Source organism: Pan troglodytes, chromosome 5 (assembly GCF_028858775.2).
Source record: "Pan troglodytes isolate AG18354 chromosome 5, NHGRI_mPanTro3-v2.0_pri, whole genome shotgun sequence".
NCBI classification, from domain to species: domain Eukaryota; kingdom Metazoa; phylum Chordata; class Mammalia; order Primates; family Hominidae; genus Pan; species Pan troglodytes.
In genome coordinates this window covers 77,219,015-77,246,196 of record NC_072403.2, presented here as the reverse complement: position 1 = coordinate 77,246,196, position 27,182 = coordinate 77,219,015, and the positions used below count along the sequence as shown (strand labels likewise).

Sequence of the window (27,182 nt, the reverse complement as noted above, 5' to 3'; positions counted from 1 at the left end):
CCCTTACCACCCACCACACATGAAAATCCATTCTGGGTGATTGTAGATTTAACTGTGAAAAGTGTGAAAGAGAAAATAATAAAGCAATTAGAAGATAATCTAAGACTATAAGGCAGATAATACCTTCAAGACTTTAGGACAGGTAAGGATTTGATAAATTGGGACCAAAAATGACTGTTCATAAGAAAAGATGGATACATTGGATGTTAAAATTAAAAACTTCTTTTCAACACAAACACCATTTAGAGACTACAAAAACAAGCCACAGAGTGAGGAAAGATATTTGCCACACACATAACTAACAAAAGACTTGCATCCAGATAAATAATTTTTAAACTTTTACAAATTAACTATAACTAGATAAATAATGCAATAGAGAAAAGGAGGAAATACTTGAGTGGACACTTCAGGAAAAGGATATCTGCATATTTTCAATCTTATTTGTAGTCAGAGAAATGCAAATTAAAACCTCAATGAGATACTACTACTATTTACCAAGGAGAATAACTAAAATAAAGAAGAGAGATAATCCTAACTGCTGACATGGATATGTAGCAATAGGATGTCTCTTATATTGCTGGTGGGAGTTAAATTGGGACAATGATTTAGGAAAACTGCTTACATTATCTACTAAAGTTGAACATGTACATACCTATGACACAGATATTGCACTCCAAAGTGTATATTCAACAGAAAGGGGATCATGCTAACCAAAAATATTTCCAAGAATGCCCAGAGCAACATGATTTATAAAAATGAAAAGCTAGAAACAATATATTGTGATAAATTCATAAAGTGGAATACTATGAAGCAGTAATACTGAATGAACCACAGTTATTATATTCAATAATATAGATGAATTTCACAAACATAATATGGAGCAAAAGAAGCCAGATGCAAGATTTATACAGATGATTTCATTTATAGAAAGTTGGAAAAGAGACACAACTGAACTCCAGTGTTAGAATGAGCGTAATAGTTACATCGGGGAGGAAGAAGGGAGTAGTGATGGGGAGGAGACATCAGAAGACTTCTGGATACTGGAAATATTATTTTTTAACTTGAGTAGTTTTACAGCAATGTTCATCCAAGGACAATTCATTGAGTGGTATGCATTTATGTATAGTAGAGTATTCTCTATGTATCTTAATGTTCAATAAACATTAAGATACAAAAGCTCAAATTTTCACCCTATCATGGTATTTGAGAGAAAAAGACAAATAAAATTAGAATGTCTATGAATTAGAAAATTCTGAATAGAAGTAGTAAAACAGTCTATTACACTGGACCTCAGATTTGACATGCAGTAAACTACTCAGCCGACAACTGGTGATTTTCAGTTAAGTATGAGGCACAGGTATTAATGTATCCCTACGGCTACAAAAGTCAGAGATGATTATGTGTGCTCTGTGAGATTCCATTCATTTGAACGGGTATTCAGTGGGTGGTCTCAGCAAATTCCATAACTATCAAGCATTGGAATGAGAAGTGTTTTGGTGATATGATTTACTTTGAGTTATCAATCAATTTAATCAAATTAGTCAAAGTTACTTTTGACCAGGCTTTGGAGAAATGTAAACAGTGACCCTTCTGTATGGGATTGTAAGTTGATACAGGACTGAAGTTTTACCCTGATAAACAGACCTTCAGAAACTTATTCCATGAACAAAAATCTATGTGAGTGAGCACATTTCCTGAAAATGTTCCCATCATCATCATTGGCTATGTCCCATCCTTGGGTACTGAATAAATGATGTTCTTGGAGTTCAGTAGATACAAGATTTCTGAAGAGCTAGCTGCAACTCTCTTAATGGTGTAACTCAAGGATATTAGGTTTTAGCTGGAAAACACACACACACACACACACACACACACACACACACACACACATACCATAAGGGGAAGTCCAAAGAAGAGAAAGAGGGTTGAGTGCTTTTGAACCTTTAAGGATTGATGAAGACACATTAAGCAAATGTTTAAGACTTTCTTATCCTGTTTTATGCATTCAATGGATATATGTTGAGTGCCCTCCATTTCTTGTGACAGGCACTATTCTGAGTGCTAGGAATGATAGAGCAGGAACGAAAACAGATAAAAACCCGATTTCATGGAGCTTATATTTAATTGGAAGAGACAGAATAAAAAATTTTTAAAAACCTCTCTTAGAAGTAATGAATGCTATGGAGAAAAATCAAAACAAGGATTAACAATTGTGGAGGGGGGGTTTTGATTTTAAATGGGGTGATCATTGAGAAGGTAACATTTGAGAAAGTACTTGAAGGAGGTAAGGAAGCATGTAAGCATGTATACACACACACGCACATACACACACACACACAGATAGACACACCTGAAGGAAGAGCAATCCAGGCAGATGGAACAGCCAATGGAAAGGCACTAAGTGGGGAAATGTTTGGCTTCTGTGAAAAACAGCAAGGTCAGCAAGGCTGGAGGGGAGTGGGTGGTGGATAAAATTTGAGAAGACAAGGACAATAGTCATTGCAGAGGGTCTGATCAGATACCACCTCGCAGGCCATTATAGGACTTGGGCTTTTATTCCTATTAATGTGGGAAGCTCTTGGAGGCTTTTGAGCAGAGGATAACTAACATGCTCTGACTTATGTATTGAAAAGACTGCTTTGACTGCTACATTGAGTACAGACTAAAGCTGGCTGAAAACAGAAGCAGGGAGACCAGTTAGGAGGCAATTACAAGGCCACGTAGGAGATGAGGTGGCCTGGGCCAGGTGTTTGCTGTGAAGATACTGAGAAGGGATCAGATTCTGGATATACCCTGAAGGTAGAGACAAAGGGTATTTAGTAGGTAGACTGTTATTTAGATAGTTTGAACAGCTAACGTGAGAATAACAGAGGAGTCAGAAATGACTCCAAGATTTTTGGCCTGAAACACTGGGAAGATGAAGTTGTCATTTATCGAGTTATGGAAAACTGCAGAAAGACCATATCTGGAGGCAAGATCAGGAGCTCAGCTGTGATCACAGTATGTCTGAGATGCCTAAAGGACACCCAGATAGACAGTTGAATAAGTTTTGAGTCAAGGGAGAATTCGGGGCTGATCCTTTAAGCATGTGTTAATCACGCATGTATGGGGTCACTTCTTTACTCTAAACCCTCCTATAATTTCCCAGATATAAACTAGGGAGCTGTCAACATTTGGATGGTTTTCAGAGCCATGACAAAAGATGGGATTACCAAGTGAATGAAAGTACCCAAAGAAAGACAGAAGAGGTACAAGAATAGGCCCCGGGTGACTCCAACATAATATCTCACCAGCCCTACCTATGGGGAAAAAATATCCCCCAGGGAATAGGCCAGGGCCATCTAGACTTGTGGGGTTCAAGATGCTCTTTAAGAGGTGTGAGGAAAGCTGGAGTTTGCCTTTGTGTCCATGTTGCTGGTGTTCCACGAAACAGTAGGGAATCTCTACTACCTCATCTGGGGGTTGAGGACTGGAGTAAAGCAAAACAAGCAGCTGTTAAATTAGGGGAAGTGACAACGCAGTGATAATCTGAAGATCCCAGGTCTTCAGATGAAAGCTCCCTCCTAAAGAGCCAGAATTTAACTTTGAGATTGGCATATATTCCAACTGGTTACAGGAACATTGAACTAGGTATCTCCCAGTGGAAAGGAAAACAGAAAGACCTGTTTAACGTTGAAGCTCTGCCCCCATGTTCCCGAGAGCATACTGTGATAACTGTGACCATAGAGAAAAGAAAAAGCCAATAGCTGAAATGAATCAGGTTGTTGGGGGCCTAAGATAAGTAAGTGCAACTTGTTTACATGTAAAACATTTGTCTTGTCAATTTGGGCATTTTATCTGGAAATTATCCAAAGCAGCAATTATCTAGAGCTAGCATGCTAGACTGTTTATCCCTAGACATGGGTGGGGGATGAGGGGATAGAATGCAGGTTTTCATGGCACTTATAGAGTGTGGGAGGTCTCTTTGTTTTGTATCTAAGAAAAAGAATGCAAAATTAGGCACGGGGCCATGGAAGTGACCTATGCGAGTGACGGCCCTAAAGCTATAGTTTTCCTAACTTCACAGAAAATCCACCTCTGACCCTAAACCCAGATGACAGAAACCTTGGGAGCAATAACTGATCGCTTAATTTATCATGACCAAGTTTATCTTACAAGTGCCAGGAAGTATTCAGAGTTAGTCAGGCATCATAGGAAAACTCTCCTTTATGTCTATTTCTCACTCAAAGTTATTCAAGTAAAAGGAAACATATTAAAGGCACTTAGATAAAGGAAGGCATAGTAAATATTCTTGTTCCATGAAATACCATCTTCTAACCACCTTAACAGATGCAACAGTTGAACAATCTAGCTGTGCTCCGCTGATATTAGAAATACTGTGGTCTGAGCCAAAGGACCAGTGATGGCATCAGGAATTATGTCACTGGCTATATCCTATATATATGTTTACCAGATAAAATACATGATATCCAGCTAAATATAAATTTCAAATATACAATAAATAATTTTTAGCAAAACTGTACCCCTACATACTTATGCATAGGACATACTTATACCAGAAAAGCACTCATTTTTCTGAAATTCACATTTAACTTGGCATCCCATATTTTTATTCGCTAAGTTTAGTAATGCTACCTACACTGATTTCTGCTTTGGGATACATAATGAGTGATAATTTGGAGAGCCTACTAAACAGAAAATCAAAGGGACAGAGGATAAATATTGTATTAGTAGGTCACATGGTTGCTTCCAACATTGGCCCTGACAGTTATCATTACTCATATAATAATACTCAACTGTCATATCAGAATCTGCAAAAGGGGGCTGAGGGTTGTGCAGAATTCGTGCATATTTAATTGACACAAATTAAATATTAAATATTAATTTAATTAGTAAAAACTATTCACTTTTAACTAATGAAAAGGATGGAAACGCTGCTTTTGTAAATAGGCAGCGTTATTGGGAACACAATATTCTACTGCGTTCCCCATCCATAAGTCAAACCATCTGTAAGTCCAGGACTAAGTGTTATCTGTAATTGCTTAAAGTGCAACATTGGTCAAATATGCATAAAGCAGCTAATTGTGAAATATGAGTAATGGGTCTATTTGTTCAATGGGTAAAACTCACTTATCCTCCTTTGACATAGAAAATAGGATTAAATGTAAAACTTATGTCCCAGCTCATAGAGAAACTTACCAGAAACATGTCCAAGTACTTTGTTTACCATCCAACCCTTTTAGTTATATATCTATGAATATTAATATTGTAGTACTTCATACTTTTTAAGTATTTATAGATATACGTATCGCTTCTCGGCCTTTTGGCGAAGATCAAGCGTAGTATTTATAGATATACGTATGTTCTTTTATTCCCTCCTCAAAAAATAATATTTTATTTGTCATCCCCATTAAAAATTATGTATTCATTTGACAGATATTTAATGGGTATCGATTATGCGCTTGGAAAACAATAGTGAACACGACAGGAAAAGTTGGTCATTACAGAACTAACCTTCTAGTAAGAAATAAATAATATTTTAAAATAATAATAATAAAATTTCAGTTGGCAATATTGCCATGAAGATATAAAACAGAGCAAGAGAGACAGTGGCTGCTATTTTAGCTAGGATGGTGAAAACCCATTTGAAGTGGTAACACTTGAGTTAGACATGGAGCTTATATGATAATGATAAACCAGCCAGTGGAAATGGGAATCGCTCGAGAAATGGAGCCACTCCTTGGAGAAGAAATGAGCTTAGCAAATGAGCTGCTCATAGAACAGTAAGAACTAGATGACTGTAGCAGAATGAGAAGGGTGTGGAAAGAGCTAAGGTTCAGATGAGGCAGAAGAGGTAGACACGGCAAGGTCACGTGGAGCCTTGAAGGGCATACTGAAGAGTTTGGGTTTTTTTATTTCCTTGTTTTTGTTTTTGACTAACCAGGGTTAGTCAAACAGACTAACCCTGGCATAGTGTGTGAGGGAGGGAACTTCACAAGAGTGTGGGTACTCGGAGGCAGGCAGGATCATTGAGGGTCATCTTGGAAGCTGGTCACCACTAATCCCAGATATATCTATAGATAGATAGATAGATAGATAGATAGATAGATAGATAGATAGATAGATAGATAGATTTAGACAGAGTCTCACTCCATCACCCAGGCTGGAGTGCAGTGTCATGATCTCGGCTCACTGCAACCTCTGCCTCCTGTGTTCAAGCAATTCTCCTGCCTCAGCCTCCCGAGTAGCTGGGATTACAGGCACATGCCACCTTGCCTGACTAATTTTTGTATTTTTAGTAGAGTTGAGGTTTCACCATGTTGGCCAGCCTGGTCTCAAACTCCTGACCTCAAGTGATCTGTCTACCTTGGCCTCTCCAAGTGCTGGGATCACAGGCATGAGCCACCATGCCCAGCCAAGAGTTTGTATAGTCCAGTGCAATGGGAGGGACCTGAAGGGGTTAGAGCAAGATAGTATTGTGATCCAATGCATCCTGAAAGGATCAATATGGCTATTCAACCAAGAAAAATTGAACAGGGATCAAGGGGAGGAAGACAAAAGTAGAAGTAGACTGGAGGCCAATTGTCTAGGCAATAGATGTTGAGGCCTTGGATGTCACTGTGAAAGGGAGAGAAGTAGTCACGTCTGTTTGAAAGTAGGATCAATTGGACGTGCTGCTAAATTGGCAGTAAGAGGCAAGGGGAAAGATACATAAAGGATAACCATAGAATTTTTACCGGGAAGCTTGGTTGCTATTAACTGAGATGGGAACTGATGTTCATTAAAATTAAAACACATTCCCATAATCACACTTTAAGTACCAGAGCAAAGATTCGAATTCAGTTCTTCCTAATGCTCCAATATTTTGGGGTTGGTGAGCTGATTAATGTCTACTAGTGTGCTTACTTATTTAAAAGTCCCCCTTTTAAGCTATAAGCTCCTCAGTGACAGAGACTTGGTGATATCTGATATCTAGTCGTAGGAACCAGAGGCACATGAATAATGCTTTTTTGAGAACATTTGTAACAAGATATGACAAGTCTACCAGGCCCCATGTTTCCCGTCACCCTTGGCTGATTCACCAATTTTTTTCTTTAAGGCAGCTATAGATGCTTTCTATAGTGTTGGTTTTGAATTCTGCTATGGAAGTACAATGGTCATTTCAGAGGCCTGCAAACTTTCCCCTTCTAAGGAAGTGTATGGGTGCAATTACGAACATATGTTAACGGAAATAAAACACATGCTAATTATTTCCCTACACGCAAAACCGTCTTGATGGAACCATCAACAGCCTTTATTTATTTGAGGAAATCTAGCGAAAGAATATCTCATCAGCTATCTCATAACATTCTGTATTTGATTACCAGTTGAAATACTCCAAACTCCACACTAGTTTTTTTCTAATTTTTTTAACCCTATAGGTTTTAATACCATGCAATTCTCAACCTCTGCATGACCTTTTTCTCCTTGTAAACAATTAGGAGCCATCTGGTTCCATGGATTTCCCGATCCTCCTGAGAATTTAAACTTAACACACCAAAAGGTTTGATTCGCCCAAGGACTACTATTACATTATTCACCTGGTTTTCTAGTCTTGGATCTTAAACAATATCTTCCTTAGAAAATCAGAAGAAATTTTCTCTTCATACTTCATATAATCCTCTTGCTCTATGTATAATACTAAGCTTTGAGGACCTCCTCAAAGCTATCTTGAAATGATTTACCAAAATATTTGCCAACTTGCCTCTTTCTATGGCAACATATAACTCAAACTGTATCACTTTGTCAATCCCAGTTTTTCTAAGTACCTGTCAAAAAAATTCAAAGGAGTTGGAGTTAGATAGAAAAGGAAACAGATTCCCCTTGGCACCTGTTTGTGCAATGTTGAGCTATGTCTGGGTACCCACTTCAATCTGAAACATTTGCATTCCTGATAAATAGGGGGAATTTTTTCTGAGAAGGCTAATGAAAACAGAGATCTTTCTCACTCAAGATACTAATCAACTTAAAACACCCTGGCTCAAATCCCTTTCTGATAAACACCAAGATCTTATTATGTAATAAAGTTTATTGATATAGTATTAAATGGCCCATTGAGATGTAGCCTAAGGAAAATTTCTTGGAGATTTTTATTATGGCATATCTGGTAAGAAAGTTGTTTTAAACTTGTCAGGCAAGACATTATCTAAAAGGCTCTTTATTCAGCCTGAGGCAGTGGCTCACGCCTGTAATTCTAGCACTTTGGGAGGCCAAGGCAGGTGGATCACCTGAGGTCAGGAGTTCAAGACCAGCCTGGCCAACAAGTGAAACCCTGTCTCTAATAAAAATACAAAAAATTAGCTGGGCGTGGTGGGATGTGCCTGTAGTCTGTCCCAACTGCTAGGGAGGCTGAGGCAGAAGAATCGCTTGAACCCGGGAGGTGGAGGCTGCAGTGAGCTGAGATCACACCACTGCACTCCAGCCTGGATGACAGTGAGACATCATCTCGAATAAATAAATAAATAAATAAAAATAAAAGGCTCTTTATTCAGTAAACACACTTATACACACATAGAAGTGGGAGAGTGCGGGAGAGAGAAGAAAACTTCCAAAGTTACCTAGGTTTTTGCTTGACAAGATTAGATACTATAATGCTCCTCGTTCTTATGATTTTTACTCCCCAAAATGAGGGGATAACAACTGAATTTTTCTCGTACACGCTAAAGCCACAGTCTCAGAAAAACATATCCCACAATTTAAAGGAAGAGTGCTGATGATGGGTACAGAGGAGGAATTATCTTTCATACAATGCATTAAGATATTCCAAGTGATTTATGGATGTATTTGAGAATTAACGGATTGAAGCTCGTGAAAACTGCTAAGAGAAACTGAAAATGGAAACATTAGTTGTTCACATTAAATCTAAACATGTTTAGAGCAAGTTTAGGGACTGTCACTTCTCAATGTGATAGAATAACTGGTACCAAATCTGTCTCTCTGATGTAAACAGCTAGGAAATTGGACAAAATACATGAGACAGCTGTTTTCAGACGTTAGAAAACAGACACAGCACAGAAGTGTGAGTCTTCAGAACAGGAAAAGAAATGAGGTAAGCCCTATAACCAACATGGCTTTCTGGATGTAGGCACTTCCAAGACTGCAGTAAGAGAGGAGGAACCATGACAAGGCAGATCCAACTTACTGAATTTAATAGACAGAGATCAGAGTTAAAGGAGCTAAAAGAGCTGAAATGTGAGGCACAGAGAGAAAGAACTCCAGAAATCTATACAGGCAGCTATCCTGAGTCCTTCATTGAATATTAGGCTACATATGCATGAAATGAAACTCTATGAGGCCAGGCAAAAACAGCTACTGGGATTTGTGAGCTGGGGGTTGAGTTGCAGCCAGCCAGAATGGAGGCATTGCTGACCACCCTGAATATTTCCTCGAGCCTCCTGAAGAGGCGTGCTTCAAAAGGATAATTAAATTAGCCCTAAAGAAAAACTTACTCTAGACGCATACTCCCAAACTTAAAAATACGCTTAAAAAGGATCAGGTTGAATGGTAAGTAACTGAACTCCCTGGCAAAACAAAATTCGGCTTTCCAGAGGAAGACTACAAAATCTAGACTTTCTTTTTTTTTTTTTTTTTTTTGAGACGGACTCTTGCTCTGCTGCCCAGGCTGGAGTGCAGTGGCACGATCTCAGCTCACTGCAACCTCCGCCTCCCAGGTTCACGCCATTCTCCTGCCTCAGCCTCCCAAGTAGCTGGGACTACAGGCACCCACCACCACGCCTGGCTAATTTCTTTCTTTCTTTCTTTTTTTTTTTTTTTTCCTACATCGCTTGTATTTAAAACACAAACAAGTATTTCTCTTTCTGTAAGGGCAAATGGTTCAAATAATGCGGAACACGAAACATTGACTAATACAAGTTTATTTTTTAAAAAAGCAAAAGAATAAAGAATATATACAAAAGGGACCTGGAATCTGTAAGCTGATTCCAAAAGCGAAATAAGTAGAAAATCCGTGGTGAAACCTGAACATTCTACCCCTGCTTTGGAGAAGGGCTATCATACAACATTCAGTCAGCTGAAGATGGATTGCTAGAGGTGTGTCGATACATAAATTTCAAGTCATTTTTGCTTGTGCAGAATCATCCCAATCTTAACAAGACTGAATGGGCAGTCCTGTGGCTTTCTTCCTTTTCCATATTCCCAACAAGGCTACGTGAAGTTCAACTCTTGATGAGCCGCTTACAACAGCAGTTCCTTAGGAGCCAACATGACAGGTGGGTCAGATTTCCCTATGAGAAACAAAACTGGCCACCTACAGCAAAATATCAAAATGGGTAAATCCTTCCTTCCTCTTCCTTCTGATTATATACAACATATCTCCTTTCAAGACTATTATTTCCGTCATGCTTATTCCTTCACAAATCTAAACCTTGAGGTGATATGAAGGAAACCAACATCAAGAAAAGAAAACTCAATTCAGAAATGAAGAAAACTGGCAGGTATACAATACACCCCCAGAGCATCTCAATATCCCTGGCACAGTACAATTCGGTGTACTGCTACAGCCCATAGATAAATATTGGCAGCTTGAATAAGCTCATTTTTTCCCTCAGGTGGTTAAAGGCCACCACATAAATACTGGGCAACAGGGGTTTGTTGGGAGAATTAGAAATAAAAAATTAACCAAATTTTGTCCCTGTGTTAATTCAATGCCAGCAAGGAGGCAAGTACTGAAGAAGAAAAGGGACAATTTTCATACGAAAAAAGAATTCCTCTAATCATGTCACCATCTCATATAATGAATCCAGGGAATCCCAGAAATAGAAAATTAGTTTCAGGGGACCCCTGAGGCACTTTAAAGCCTTTTAAAAAATTACAGTAATAATAAATTAGATATTGCTCTTCAGAGGCCAACAGAGCAGCAGAAGCATCAAGATCAGGTCCAAAGAGTTATGCCCACATTACAGGCTTCCTGAGCTGCTCAGCCCTCTTTAAAGCTTAGTTGAATCTCTAAATACCTTTACAAAGACATACAATTTAACACAGACTGAGTGGGTATTTTTGTTTAGTGGTAGCATAAAATTTGGTCCTTAATGGTAGCAGCTGTCTTCATCCATTTCAAACTCAGGTAATATTAAGTACATCAAGACAATACATAAAGAATACAACAAAGGAGAAAAAAGCCAAAACTGACAAACACCTCAAGGAGTCACTAAGTTTGCTTGCACCCTTTCACTTGATCTCCCTCTCAGTCTCTTTTTTGTGGAGAGAAGGGTATGACAGAACTTTTTTCTCAAAAGATGATAAACAATGGCATCAAATGGACAAAATGGTTATAAAGTAACTTTAAAAATCTGACCCCAAGGAATCCAGGACACATACAGATAATTCAGAGGTATACTTCTGATTTGGGGCAAATTCTAGACTAAAGAAATGATCGTCTCAGGTAAATGTTACAATAGATGAAACTAAGTCCAGTTTTTTGGCGGTTTTTTTTTTAAAGTGTCCTCACTACCACCTTCAGCTATCAATCATTTCTCATAGCTCAAGCGGAAGGTCATCTTCATCTTTCCCAGGATCCAGGTCAACCTCAGCTTCCCATTTGCCTCCTGAAATCTCCCACGTTAGTTTCTCAAAATCATCCTCCACAGAGAGTGGGGGCTTTCCTGTTGAGGCAGAGCTGAGTCGGCGAGTTTTCATGCTCATTTGGGATGAGGAAGGGCCAGACGCCTCCGGGGGTGAGGAATCTGAAGAGGACTGGGTTGGAGGCAGCACAAGACTGTCTCTAACCAAACACCGCATATTCTCACTCATAGGTGGGAATTGAGCAATGCGATCCCATGGACACAGGAAGGGGAATATCACACTCTGGGGACTGTGGTGGGGTGGGGGGAGGGGGGAGGGATAGCACTGGGAGATATACCTACTGCTAGATGACGAGTTAGTGGGTGCAGCGCACCAGCATGGCACATGTATACAGATGTAACTAACCTGCACAATGTGCACGTGTACCCTAAAACTTACAGTATATTAAAAAAAAAAGAAAGAAAGAAAAGAAAAAGAAAAAGAAAAAGAAAAAAAGACTGTCTCTAGGATTTTCTGCTTCAGGCACAGTGACTGATTTGTCCTCAGAGACAAGCAGGACAACAGCATCCACAGCTGCCTTTTTGGCTGGGGGTTCCTGTAGGACGCTGCTGGAGCTGAGTGGCTTCACAGCGGCAGTGACAGCAAGGTGCATCTCCACTGCCTTACGTTTTGGGGCCAATTTGGGGGATGACACAACTTTAACCACAGATTGCTTCACGTTCACTTTGGGTTTAGCTTCACCCCTTTTTTCCAAGGTCTGTGCTGCCCATTTCACATTCAATAATGAGTCTGCAATCCCTGAGGTTTCTACCTCCACCTTCTGGGATGACTTTGTGGGAAGCTGCTTGGTCAGGTGCCATGTGATTCCTGGCACAGCAGTGAGCACTGGTTTCTCTGCCACTCGGGTATTGCAAGAGGCTACATCTCCCCGAAGAGGTGTCCAGACTGATTTTTCCCTCTCCTGCTGTTTCCGCATGCGCATCTCTCTCATGGTCGCACATCTCTTGACTTGAATTTTACTGATGTCAACTCCTGTGGTCTCAACTGAAGCCTCTGTAGCTTCCATTCTAATACGGCTCTGAAAATCAACTTCATTTCCTTCCTGAAGTATCTTCTCTTCTTTCCTCCATGTTCTTTGCGTGACTCGCAGCAGCAACCTTGCCCCCGGAGTGGCCTCATGTTGAGACGGGGAGCTGGTGCTGCTCTCAGAGCTCTGCTGCACCCTCCGTGCCTTCTCCAGTTTAATTTCTTCCAGCGTCTTCATGTGCACCTCCTGCATGGACTTTGTTTTACCTGCAGGCTCCTCTGATTGTCCTTTGCTGGCAACAATGGGTGGCAAAACTACTGTTTTTTTAATTTCACTATCAGTCTTCAGCTTCATGCAAGTTGTATCCTTTTTGCTTTTTTGTCTCTCTGCTTCCTGCTGCCTATGTTCTTCTTCAGCCAGGACCTCAGAGAAGGTTTTGATACGGAGAGTGGAGGAGCTTCTTGCTCCTGAAGTAGAATCATCAGTTTTTGAAGGTCCTTCTGTCTTGAGTTTAGTTTGCGATTCCCCATGTTTCTGACTGGCTCTTTCAAGAAGTATTTCTTCTAATGTCTTCACATGGATCTCACCAACTTTATTAACTTTATCTGTTGCGTCCTCATTATTTGGATCAGCTGACATGCCTAATCGCTCCTTAAGAGACTTGGAAACTTGAGCTGTCTTTGGTGTTTCGTCAGTGTTAGTTTCCGGAGCTTCAACTTTCTTCCCTAGCCTCTGTGCCAGGCTACGCTTTAATGGAGGATCACTGTCAGCGCCTGCCGAAAATTTTCGTTTCCCCAGTCTCTCAGTAAGACCCAATCTAACCAAGGGTTCTTCTCCTTGTTTGGTGGAGAGAGTTACTGTCTTCACCACAGTCCTGACATTTTCTTTTTCAGGACCTGGAACAGGCTCAGGGTGGAGCAAAAGACTGGAAACTCCTGAAGAACCCTCACCTTGCTTCTTAGATTTTTCCTTCATTTTCTCTGACTTAATTTCCTCAAGAGTTTTTATTCCAAAATGCAAACATTCACCTTGCTTTATATTGACTGCAGGTTTCCGGACAGAAGTCACTCGTAATCCATTGTGAACTTCAGGAGTTGGTTGCAGGGTAGGTGTTTTGGCTTCATCAGGAAACTGATCATCATCATCTTCATCATCATCTGCAGCATTAATTACAACTGGTGGATGCTTGGGGCTAGGAACATTTTCGGAACTTTCTACTTTCATAACGCTCCGCAGCTGAGGGGAAGGATTGGACTGGACAGACAATTTGTTCTGCTGAACTGAAAGTTGGCTAGCCTTCACTTCCTCTTCTGGTGACTCAGGCACAGTTGTGCTCGGAGGTAGGAAAAGGCCATCAACATATCGTCCTCTATTGTGATGGAAAGCGCAGTTTAATTTTTGACATCCTGTTGGCTGATTTTCCCAATAACAAGGAATTTCACTGCGTTTTTTATCAATCTCCATGTGCCGAAACCTGCACACCCGTCGAAAACAGCGCCCTTCTCGCCATAATGTGCAAACAATTTCATTTCCTAGTGCAGCTTCACAGTGACGGAATGGGCAGCTGTCACCTTTGGTACATGTAGAATAGAAAAAAAAATAGCAGTCTTCTCCTTGATTAGGCATGCTGGGTAGATTCTTAGATCAGAAGTGGCTTCTTGAAACAAGCCACTGCTTCCTCAAAGCAAGGACAAGGCTCCAAGTCCTCGTGAAATGGGTTTAATCTTCCAAATGACAACTTGATCACAGAAATTGTCTTTAAACTGTAATCATTAGCTGGTTGCTCTCAACAGGAACGTCTGTGTCTTCACTGAGTTCCAATCTATTACGCCTGTAGGTCGAACCAACACTCAATCCATGAATTAATAATAATGAGGCAGAAAAAATTTTCCTCCTCACATTGCCAAGAAAACCTCTCAGCCACAATTCAAACACAGCATGTGTTTTTAAAACATCTCCCAACTACTGGGAGATTAAGTCCATTCAAATAACCTTTGTCAGACTGGAGACAGCTAGGGTTAGTTATCTCCTCAAAAACAAAGCAAAACAAAACAAAACAAAAAAAACAAAAAAAAGAGTTCATTTAAAGATGAACTTGAGAGTCAAAGGATCATGAAAAAAAATCCATCTTCCATAGCTGAACAATATAATCTGAAAAACAAAAAAAACATCAGTTTTTCAGTAAGATCCAATTTCTGGTCTTCAAGATTTCTTCACACTTAATACTAGTCAATTTTCCAGGAATTTTTTGGGCAGGGAATATCCCCAAATCCTAAAAAGCATCGCTATCTCTAGTTCCACAGCCTCCTTCTCAAGGTCCAGAACCAAGGCCTGGAAGATGTCAACACTATAGGCCTTCCCCACAGGAATCCGCACCGATTATGGGAGTTTAGGGGTGTTCTTCATTACGGTTTCACCAATCCTACAAGGAGTACGGAAGTGTCCCTGTTGCTCTTGACTCCCACGCTGAGGGCCAGGGGTGGGAGTGTAATGAGGGTGGGGAATGGGTGTAGGATACCGGAATAAGGTCGGTGGCTTTCTGTATGTGGAGTTTGAGACAAGCTCCAAAGTCGTGGGACCCGAACCGATGACACTATCCCCGACTCCCGCTTGCTGCTACGTCTTTCTTCTTGCTTGGCCGCTGCCGTCCGTCGTCCTCCCAGCAGCAGCAGCACTCGCAGAAAATCAAGACTGCCAGCGTCAAAGATGGCGCCCGGCTACAGGCTCCGCTCTAAGGCCCGGCCGGTAAAAGTGCCAGCACGACGCAGGGCGCGAGGGTTCTGGAAGACGTAGTTCCTCTATGACGCGATGCCTAAGATCTAATTTCTTATATCTTTGGTAGAGACGGGGTTTCACCGTGTTAGCCAGGATGGTCTCCATCTCCTGACCTCGTGATCTGCCCGCCTCCGCCTCCCAAAGTGCTGGGATTACAGGCATGAGTTACCACGCCCAGCCCCAAATCTAGACTTTCAATAAAATATTTACAATGTCTAACATCCTAACAAAAATTATTTAAAATGCAAAGGATCAGCAAAGTACAAGCCATAACAGGAGAAAAATAAGTCAATACAAACAGATTTTTATATTTTAGCCTCTTACACTTCCAGGCCTTCCAATGAAATAAGAAGAATCATATTTCTTGGCCACCATTTTAAATCATGTTAATCCATTTCTCAGAATACTGCATCTGCCAAAAAAAAAAAAAAAAAAAAAAAAAACGCTTTCATACCCTCTACTAGTTTTAATCCCACAAAATCTCCGTAGTCTTACAGAGCACTGCCATGGGTTGAGTTGTCCAACAGCAGACCTGAAACAATGTTTAGCGTTTAGTATATTTCTAGGGTATCCCTTGGGACCAACAGCTGTGAAAAGAAGGGGAAAACAATTGAGCAGAGGGAGAAGTCAGGTTGTGATGCAGACCTGATTGCCTTAGCCAACTCCACAGGAAGCTGTAGGTGCCTGCTGGAGTTGCCTCACTTAGGGTGAACATGGCCCTCCATCAGTCACTGCATGCCAACCTTTGAGGGGATGGGGGTGGTGGCCTTAGCTAAAGCCACCTTTTTCAGGCCACCTGTTTAAGGCCACTTGTTAAGGGCCACCTTAAGGCCACCTGTTTAAGCTGCACCTCTGCAGCTAAAAGAATCCCTGAAGGGGCTGAGCCCTAGAGGCTATCTACTGGCAGAATTATAACTGGCAGAAGGACAACATGTCCTTCTGAGATGCACATCTCTGTTTCTACCACCATCTATCCCATGTGCCACTTGGATCCACTTCAAGGAGCCAAATGTGCCACTTGAATACATTCAAGGAGCAGTTCCTCCACTGTACCAAGAGGCATCTCTTCCCAGTGAAATCTACAATAGGGGAAGTTAATAGGAGGAACTCCACCCCTCCTTCTGCACCAGTCCCAGGGCTGCAACTGATACTCATCATCTCCTTCCTCCATTATCCGTCTGGATTCCTCCTATATCAGGCTGCAGCTCTGCTAGTCTTAGTAGCTTACCTGATGGCATGAACTAGACACTCATTTCTGAGGGACCTGAGCTCCTGGTCACCATGCCCTTATCAGGCTACATGTGCTTTTGTCTTCTCAGCACTTTCTATTCCTTTTGGAATCTCTCATTGGCTGACTCGCAGCCCAAATTCTCCCTCTTGACTTGAGTCCCTTCAGCATGTAGTCCCCATCCATTTTGTGTGTGTGTGTGTGTGTGTGTGTGTGTGTTTTTCCCCTGCATTGCATCCTTAGGCAGCTCCACTTACACTCGCTAGTTAATTCCTTTCTTTAGTCTTTCTGTCAGTTCTTCCCCATCTCCTTTTCTGTTCTATTATTAGGCATCACAGAGCTACAAAAGATCACCTGTGAGACCTAGACTCTCTTTAGAGGGTAGGAAAGGCAAAAGAGTAGGGGAGTTGGGGAAATAAGCTGGCAAACAAAATTTTTCTTGAAAAATTGGATGGCTGGGGGAGAAGGAAGCAAAAATTCCCAGCAGGCCAGGAAGTCAATAGGAAGGCATTCTAGCTCTCTTTCAATGATTATGTCTAGCTCAAAATATGGAGTGAATACTTGTTCAGATAACCAAGCAGCCACTTCCCTGTTTAACAGACTACTTTGAGGGAGGGAGTCCTACACTCACCTCCCCTAGCAAAGCGGCATCATTCCTCTTTCAACCAACCATCCATCTATCTGTATCACTGATTCAACAAATACTTATTGAGTGTCTACAATGTGCCAGTTCAGAGAATGTTCCATGATTATACAGAAGAAATTTTAAACTCCTGTTTGGACATCATCTTAATAAAGACACAAATATAATTCAACAATGTTTTTGAAAATAAGAGGAATAAGAAGTAAGGCCAAGTATCAGGACAGTACATTTAAATGTTTTCGGATCTTCTATGGAAAACTGAAGACTTTCAGATTCAATGAACAAAACCCATGATTTGCTAAAATAGAGTGGCATTTTAATTAAAAAAAAATATATATATATATATATATATTTTGAGATGGAGACTCACTCTGTTGCCCAGGCTGGAGTGTGGTGATGTGATCTTGGCTCACCACAACCTCCGCTTCCTGGGTTAAAGAGATTCTCCTGCCTCCGCCTCCCAAGTAGCTGGGATTACAGGCATGTGCCACGTTGCCCTAATTGTTTTTTGGTTTTTTTTTTTGTTTTTTTTTTTTGTTTTTTTGCATTTTTAGTAGAGACGGGGTTTTGCCATGTTGGCCAGTTTGGTCTCGAACTCCTGACCTCAAGTGATCCACCTGCCTTGGCCTCTCAAAGTGCTGGGATTACAGGCCTGAGACACCACACCCAGCCAAATAGTGACATTTTAAAAGTTTAAAAATATAAAGATAAAAATCATGTAAACATATATATATGTAAATACACAAATCAAAAGTAGGAAATAATATTAATATCAGAAAAAAATAGAATTCACAACAAAACTATTACCAGGCTGGGCGCAGTGGCTCACGACGGTAATCCCAGCACTTTCGCAGGCCAAGGCGGGTGGATCCCTTGAGCTCAGGAGTTTGAGACCAGCCTGGCCAACATGGTGAAACCCCATCTCTACTAAAGATTCAAAAAATAGCCAGGCATGGTGGCACATGCCTGTTGTCCCAGCTACTTCAGTGGCTAAGGAAGGAGAATCGCTTGAACCCAGGAGGCGGAGGCTGCAATGAGCCAAGATCGTGCCCCTGCACTCCAGCCTGGGTGATGGAATGAGACTCTGTCTTAAAAAATACATATATATTATATATATAAATTATATATCTTTTATATATATTATATTACATATAAATTATATATACAAAATATATGTAATACATATAATATATAAAATATATATAATATATATATAAAATATGTATATAACCAGGATCAGTGGTGACCAGCCTCCAAGATGACCCTCAATGACCCTGCCTGCCTCCGAGTACCCACACTCTTGTGAAGTCTCCTCCCACACGCACTATACCAGGGTTAGTCTGTTTGAACAATAGCAGATGTGGAAGTGATGGTAAGTCATTTCTAAGATTAGACTTTGAAAGAGTATAATTTCCACGTTGAGCTCTCTTGTTCTCTCTGTCTCTTTGTGTCTTTGTCTCTCTCTCTCTCTCTGATCTATTGCTGGAAAAGAGGAGTGAGAAGGGGAAAGGAGTGAAAAGCAAGTTGCCATATTGTGAACAGTTCTATGGAGAGGACTGCACGGTAAAAAAAAAAAAAAAAAAAATGGAGCCTCCAGCCGGGCGCGGTGGCTCACGCATGTAATCCCAGCACTTTGGGAGGCCGAGGTGGGCGGATCATGAGGTCAGGAAATCAAGACCATCCTGGCTAACATGGTGAAATCCCGTCTCTACTGAAAATAGAAACAATTAGCTGGGCGTGGTGGCGGGCGCCTGTCATCCCAGCTACTCGGGAGGCTGAGGCAGGAGAATTGCTTGAACCCCGGAGGAGGAGGTTGCGGTGAGCCGAGATCGCACCACTGCCCTCCAGCCTGGGCAACAGAGGGAGACTCTGTCTCAAAGAAAGAAAGAAAGAAAATGTAGCCTCCAGCCAAGAGCTAGCAAGGAATCGAGCTCTGTCGGTATCCAAGTGAGTGAGCTTAGCAGTGGATTCTCCAGCCCCAGCCAAGCCTTGAGACAATGGCAGCCCAGGAAGAAAAGCTTGACTGTGACTTTGTGAGAGATGTTGAACCAGCCAAGCTGCCCCTAGATTTCCTTGCCTCAGAAATTGCATGAGATACTAAATGTTTGTTGTTTTAAGCCACTAAGTGTTGGAGTAATTTGTTTCACAGCAGTAGATAACAGAATCAAAGACATTCATTTTATAAAATATACAGACCGTAACAATAGGAAAACAAAAATCATACCAAAACTACAAATGAAAAACAGTATTTACAAGAATTGTTCACACATTTAACAGAATATTAAATGTAGCTTTATATTAGTAAAAATAAAACATGCCTTTAAATGTATAATTTTCTGGAGAAATATAAATGACTAAAAATTGACTCCAGAAAATAAACTGAGCAAATTAGTAATCAGTGAATAGATTTAAGTAGAAAATCAAACACCTATTACAGATTTTTTCCATTATCTCTCCACAAAGATCTAGGTTTAGCTGCTCCAACCAATGAGTTCTTCCAACAATTGAGGTAAAATAAATACTTTGACATTTAAAAAAAGACAAAATCAGCCTTAAAATGATAAATTGATAGCATATCCTAATTGCTAAGCCTTACAAACATAAAGAGAAATCATAGTTATAAATATAGATACAATATTTATTATATAAAATTTTCAAATTGAAATCCACACAGAATATAGTCTTTTCAACAAATGATGCTGGGTCAATTCAAGACACATGCACATGTATGTTTATTGCAGCACTGTTCACAATAGCAAAGACTTGGAACCAACCCAAGTGCCCATCGGTGATAGACTGGATAAAGAAAATGTGGCACATATGCAACTTGGAATACTATGCAGCCACAACGAAGGATGAGTTCGTGTCCTTTGCAGGGACGTGGATGAAGCTGGAAACCATCATTCTTAGCAGACTAATACAGGAACGGAAAACCAAACACTGCACGTTCTCACTCATAAGTGGGAGTTGAACAATGAGAACACATGACACAGGGAGGGGAACATCACACACTGGGGCCTGCCAGGGGGAGAGGGGCTAGGGGAGGGATAGCATCAGGAGAAATACCTAATGTGGATGATGGGTTGATGGGTGCAGCAAACCACCGTGGCACTTGTATACCTATGTAACAAACCTGTATGTTCTACACATACATCCCAGAACTTAAAGTATAAAAATAATTTTTTAAAAAAGTTGACGATTTAAAAAAGAAATGACCCTTACCACCCACCACACATGAAAATCCATTCTGGGTGATTGTAGATTTAACTGTGAAAAGTGTGAAAGAGAAAATAATAAAGCAATTAGAAGATAATCTAAGACTATAAGGCAGATAATACCTTCAAGACTTTAGGACAGGTAAGGATTTGATAAATTGGGACCAAAAATGACTGTTCATAAGAAAAGATGGATACATTGGATGTTAAAATTAAAAACTTCTTTTCAACACAAACACCATTTAGAGACTACAAAAACAAGCCACAGAGTGAGGAAAGATATTTGCCACACACATAACTAACAAAAGACTTGCATCCAGATAAATAATTTTTAAACTTTTACAAATTAACTATAACTAGATAAATAATGCAATAGAGAAAAGGAGGAAATACTTGAGTGGACACTTCAGGAAAAGGATATCTGCATATTTTCAATCTTATTTGTAGTCAGAGAAATGCAAATTAAAACCTCAATGAGATACTACTACTATTTACCAAGGAGAATAACTAAAATAAAGAAGAGAGATAATCCTAACTGCTGACATGGATATGTAGCAATAGGATGTCTCTTATATTGCTGGTGGGAGTTAAATTGGGACAATGATTTAGGAAAACTGCTTACATTATCTACTAAAGTTGAACATGTACATACCTATGACACAGATATTGCACTCCAAAGTGTATATTCAACAGAAAGGGGATCATGCTAACCAAAAATATTTCCAAGAATGCCCAGAGCAACATGATTTATAAAAATGAAAAGCTAGAAACAATATATTGTGATAAATTCATAAAGTGGAATACTATGAAGCAGTAATACTGAATGAACCACAGTTATTATATTCAATAATATAGATGAATTTCACAAACATAATATGGAGCAAAAGAAGCCAGATGCAAGATTTATACAGATGATTTCATTTATAGAAAGTTGGAAAAGAGACACAACTGAACTCCAGTGTTAGAATGAGCGTAATAGTTACATCGGGGAGGAAGAAGGGAGTAGTGATGGGGAGGAGACATCAGAAGACTTCTGGATACTGGAAATATTATTTTTTAACTTGAGTAGTTTTACAGCAATGTTCATCCAAGGACAATTCATTGAGTGGTATGCATTTATGTATAGTAGAGTATTCTCTATGTATCTTAATGTTCAATAAACATTAAGATACAAAAGCTCAAATTTTCACCCTATCATGGTATTTGAGAGAAAAAGACAAATAAAATTAGAATGTCTATGAATTAGAAAATTCTGAATAGAAGTAGTAAAACAGTCTATTACACTGGACCTCAGATTTGACATGCAGTAAACTACTCAGCCGACAACTGGTGATTTTCAGTTAAGTATGAGGCACAGGTATTAATGTATCCCTACGGCTACAAAAGTCAGAGATGATTATGTGTGCTCTGTGAGATTCCATTCATTTGAACGGGTATTCAGTGGGTGGTCTCAGCAAATTCCATAACTATCAAGCATTGGAATGAGAAGTGTTTTGGTGATATGATTTACTTTGAGTTATCAATCAATTTAATCAAATTAGTCAAAGTTACTTTTGACCAGGCTTTGGAGAAATGTAAACAGTGACCCTTCTGTATGGGATTGTAAGTTGATACAGGACTGAAGTTTTACCCTGATAAACAGACCTTCAGAAACTTATTCCATGAACAAAAATCTATGTGAGTGAGCACATTTCCTGAAAATGTTCCCATCATCATCATTGGCTATGTCCCATCCTTGGGTACTGAATAAATGATGTTCTTGGAGTTCAGTAGATACAAGATTTCTGAAGAGCTAGCTGCAACTCTCTTAATGGTGTAACTCAAGGATATTAGGTTTTAGCTGGAAAACACACACACACACACACACACACACACACACACACACACACATACCATAAGGGGAAGTCCAAAGAAGAGAAAGAGGGTTGAGTGCTTTTGAACCTTTAAGGATTGATGAAGACACATTAAGCAAATGTTTAAGACTTTCTTATCCTGTTTTATGCATTCAATGGATATATGTTGAGTGCCCTCCATTTCTTGTGACAGGCACTATTCTGAGTGCTAGGAATGATAGAGCAGGAACGAAAACAGATAAAAACCCGATTTCATGGAGCTTATATTTAATTGGAAGAGACAGAATAAAAAATTTTTAAAAACCTCTCTTAGAAGTAATGAATGCTATGGAGAAAAATCAAAACAAGGATTAACAATTGTGGAGGGGGGGTTTTGATTTTAAATGGGGTGATCATTGAGAAGGTAACATTTGAGAAAGTACTTGAAGGAGGTAAGGAAGCATGTAAGCATGTATACACACACACGCACATACACACACACACACAGATAGACACACCTGAAGGAAGAGCAATCCAGGCAGATGGAACAGCCAATGGAAAGGCACTAAGTGGGGAAATGTTTGGCTTCTGTGAAAAACAGCAAGGTCAGCAAGGCTGGAGGGGAGTGGGTGGTGGATAAAATTTGAGAAGACAAGGACAATAGTCATTGCAGAGGGTCTGATCAGATACCACCTCGCAGGCCATTATAGGACTTGGGCTTTTATTCCTATTAATGTGGGAAGCTCTTGGAGGCTTTTGAGCAGAGGATAACTAACATGCTCTGACTTATGTATTGAAAAGACTGCTTTGACTGCTACATTGAGTACAGACTAAAGCTGGCTGAAAACAGAAGCAGGGAGACCAGTTAGGAGGCAATTACAAGGCCACGTAGGAGATGAGGTGGCCTGGGCCAGGTGTTTGCTGTGAAGATACTGAGAAGGGATCAGATTCTGGATATACCCTGAAGGTAGAGACAAAGGGTATTTAGTAGGTAGACTGTTATTTAGATAGTTTGAACAGCTAACGTGAGAATAACAGAGGAGTCAGAAATGACTCCAAGATTTTTGGCCTGAAACACTGGGAAGATGAAGTTGTCATTTATCGAGTTATGGAAAACTGCAGAAAGACCATATCTGGAGGCAAGATCAGGAGCTCAGCTGTGATCACAGTATGTCTGAGATGCCTAAAGGACACCCAGATAGACAGTTGAATAAGTTTTGAGTCAAGGGAGAATTCGGGGCTGATCCTTTAAGCATGTGTTAATCACGCATGTATGGGGTCACTTCTTTACTCTAAACCCTCCTATAATTTCCCAGATATAAACTAGGGAGCTGTCAACATTTGGATGGTTTTCAGAGCCATGACAAAAGATGGGATTACCAAGTGAATGAAAGTACCCAAAGAAAGACAGAAGAGGTACAAGAATAGGCCCCGGGTGACTCCAACATAATATCTCACCAGCCCTACCTATGGGGAAAAAATATCCCCCAGGGAATAGGCCAGGGCCATCTAGACTTGTGGGGTTCAAGATGCTCTTTAAGAGGTGTGAGGAAAGCTGGAGTTTGCCTTTGTGTCCATGTTGCTGGTGTTCCACGAAACAGTAGGGAATCTCTACTACCTCATCTGGGGGTTGAGGACTGGAGTAAAGCAAAACAAGCAGCTGTTAAATTAGGGGAAGTGACAACGCAGTGATAATCTGAAGATCCCAGGTCTTCAGATGAAAGCTCCCTCCTAAAGAGCCAGAATTTAACTTTGAGATTGGCATATATTCCAACTGGTTACAGGAACATTGAACTAGGTATCTCCCAGTGGAAAGGAAAACAGAAAGACCTGTTTAACGTTGAAGCTCTGCCCCCATGTTCCCGAGAGCATACTGTGATAACTGTGACCATAGAGAAAAGAAAAAGCCAATAGCTGAAATGAATCAGGTTGTTGGGGGCCTAAGATAAGTAAGTGCAACTTGTTTACATGTAAAACATTTGTCTTGTCAATTTGGGCATTTTATCTGGAAATTATCCAAAGCAGCAATTATCTAGAGCTAGCATGCTAGACTGTTTATCCCTAGACATGGGTGGGGGATGAGGGGATAGAATGCAGGTTTTCATGGCACTTATAGAGTGTGGGAGGTCTCTTTGTTTTGTATCTAAGAAAAAGAATGCAAAATTAGGCACGGGGCCATGGAAGTGACCTATGCGAGTGACGGCCCTAAAGCTATAGTTTTCCTAACTTCACAGAAAATCCACCTCTGACCCTAAACCCAGATGACAGAAACCTTGGGAGCAATAACTGATCGCTTAATTTATCATGACCAAGTTTATCTTACAAGTGCCAGGAAGTATTCAGAGTTAGTCAGGCATCATAGGAAAACTCTCCTTTATGTCTATTTCTCACTCAAAGTTATTCAAGTAAAAGGAAACATATTAAAGGCACTTAGATAAAGGAAGGCATAGTAAATATTCTTGTTCCATGAAATACCATCTTCTAACCACCTTAACAGATGCAACAGTTGAACAATCTAGCTGTGCTCCGCTGATATTAGAAATACTGTGGTCTGAGCCAAAGGACCAGTGATGGCATCAGGAATTATGTCACTGGCTATATCCTATATATATGTTTACCAGATAAAATACATGATATCCAGCTAAATATAAATTTCAAATATACAATAAATAATTTTTAGCAAAACTGTACCCCTACATACTTATGCATAGGACATACTTATACCAGAAAAGCACTCATTTTTCTGAAATTCACATTTAACTTGGCATCCCATATTTTTATTCGCTAAGTTTAGTAATGCTACCTACACTGATTTCTGCTTTGGGATACATAATGAGTGATAATTTGGAGAGCCTACTAAACAGAAAATCAAAGGGACAGAGGATAAATATTGTATTAGTAGGTCACATGGTTGCTTCCAACATTGGCCCTGACAGTTATCATTACTCATATAATAATACTCAACTGTCATATCAGAATCTGCAAAAGGGGGCTGAGGGTTGTGCAGAATTCGTGCATATTTAATTGACACAAATTAAATATTAAATATTAATTTAATTAGTAAAAACTATTCACTTTTAACTAATGAAAAGGATGGAAACGCTGCTTTTGTAAATAGGCAGCGTTATTGGGAACACAATATTCTACTGCGTTCCCCATCCATAAGTCAAACCATCTGTAAGTCCAGGACTAAGTGTTATCTGTAATTGCTTAAAGTGCAACATTGGTCAAATATGCATAAAGCAGCTAATTGTGAAATATGAGTAATGGGTCTATTTGTTCAATGGGTAAAACTCACTTATCCTCCTTTGACATAGAAAATAGGATTAAATGTAAAACTTATGTCCCAGCTCATAGAGAAACTTACCAGAAACATGTCCAAGTACTTTGTTTACCATCCAACCCTTTTAGTTATATATCTATGAATATTAATATTGTAGTACTTCATACTTTTTAAGTATTTATAGATATACGTATCGCTTCTCGGCCTTTTGGCGAAGATCAAGCGTAGTATTTATAGATATACGTATGTTCTTTTATTCCCTCCTCAAAAAATAATATTTTATTTGTCATCCCCATTAAAAATTATGTATTCATTTGACAGATATTTAATGGGTATCGATTATGCGCTTGGAAAACAATAGTGAACACGACAGGAAAAGTTGGTCATTACAGAACTAACCTTCTAGTAAGAAATAAATAATATTTTAAAATAATAATAATAAAATTTCAGTTGGCAATATTGCCATGAAGATATAAAACAGAGCAAGAGAGACAGTGGCTGCTATTTTAGCTAGGATGGTGAAAACCCATTTGAAGTGGTAACACTTGAGTTAGACATGGAGCTTATATGATAATGATAAACCAGCCAGTGGAAATGGGAATCGCTCGAGAAATGGAGCCACTCCTTGGAGAAGAAATGAGCTTAGCAAATGAGCTGCTCATAGAACAGTAAGAACTAGATGACTGTAGCAGAATGAGAAGGGTGTGGAAAGAGCTAAGGTTCAGATGAGGCAGAAGAGGTAGACACGGCAAGGTCACGTGGAGCCTTGAAGGGCATACTGAAGAGTTTGGGTTTTTTTATTTCCTTGTTTTTGTTTTTGACTAACCAGGGTTAGTCAAACAGACTAACCCTGGCATAGTGTGTGAGGGAGGGAACTTCACAAGAGTGTGGGTACTCGGAGGCAGGCAGGATCATTGAGGGTCATCTTGGAAGCTGGTCACCACTAATCCCAGATATATCTATAGATAGATAGATAGATAGATAGATAGATAGATAGATAGATAGATAGATAGATAGATTTAGACAGAGTCTCACTCCATCACCCAGGCTGGAGTGCAGTGTCATGATCTCGGCTCACTGCAACCTCTGCCTCCTGTGTTCAAGCAATTCTCCTGCCTCAGCCTCCCGAGTAGCTGGGATTACAGGCACATGCCACCTTGCCTGACTAATTTTTGTATTTTTAGTAGAGTTGAGGTTTCACCATGTTGGCCAGCCTGGTCTCAAACTCCTGACCTCAAGTGATCTGTCTACCTTGGCCTCTCCAAGTGCTGGGATCACAGGCATGAGCCACCATGCCCAGCCAAGAGTTTGTATAGTCCAGTGCAATGGGAGGGACCTGAAGGGGTTAGAGCAAGATAGTATTGTGATCCAATGCATCCTGAAAGGATCAATATGGCTATTCAACCAAGAAAAATTGAACAGGGATCAAGGGGAGGAAGACAAAAGTAGAAGTAGACTGGAGGCCAATTGTCTAGGCAATAGATGTTGAGGCCTTGGATGTCACTGTGAAAGGGAGAGAAGTAGTCACGTCTGTTTGAAAGTAGGATCAATTGGACGTGCTGCTAAATTGGCAGTAAGAGGCAAGGGGAAAGATACATA

General features: G+C 40.1%; 2 protein-coding genes across 3 annotated transcripts in view; one reads left to right on the top strand and one right to left on the bottom strand.

Moving 5' to 3' along the window:
* Positions 1–27,182, top strand: part of LOC472247 (eyes shut homolog) — a 559,821-nt gene that overhangs the window by 518,365 nt on the left and 14,274 nt on the right. The gene's annotated exons all lie outside the window — the stretch shown is intronic.
* LOC129144282 (zinc finger CCCH domain-containing protein 11C-like) lies at positions 9,899–15,239 on the bottom strand. 2 transcript variants are annotated; one of them, XM_054685973.1, is made up of 2 exons: positions 14,825–15,239; positions 9,899–14,438 (listed from the first exon to the last, which is right to left on the bottom strand). In XM_054685973.1, the coding sequence occupies exon 2, from the start codon at positions 14,231–14,233 to the stop codon at positions 12,008–12,010; it is 2,226 nt and encodes a 741-aa protein (XP_054541948.1). In that variant the 5' UTR covers positions 14,234–14,438; positions 14,825–15,239; the 3' UTR covers positions 9,899–12,007. The 2 variants fall into 2 exon arrangements, with proteins under 2 accessions (XP_054541948.1, XP_054541947.1); XM_054685972.2 differs by having other exon boundaries at positions 9,899–14,758; positions 15,126–15,224.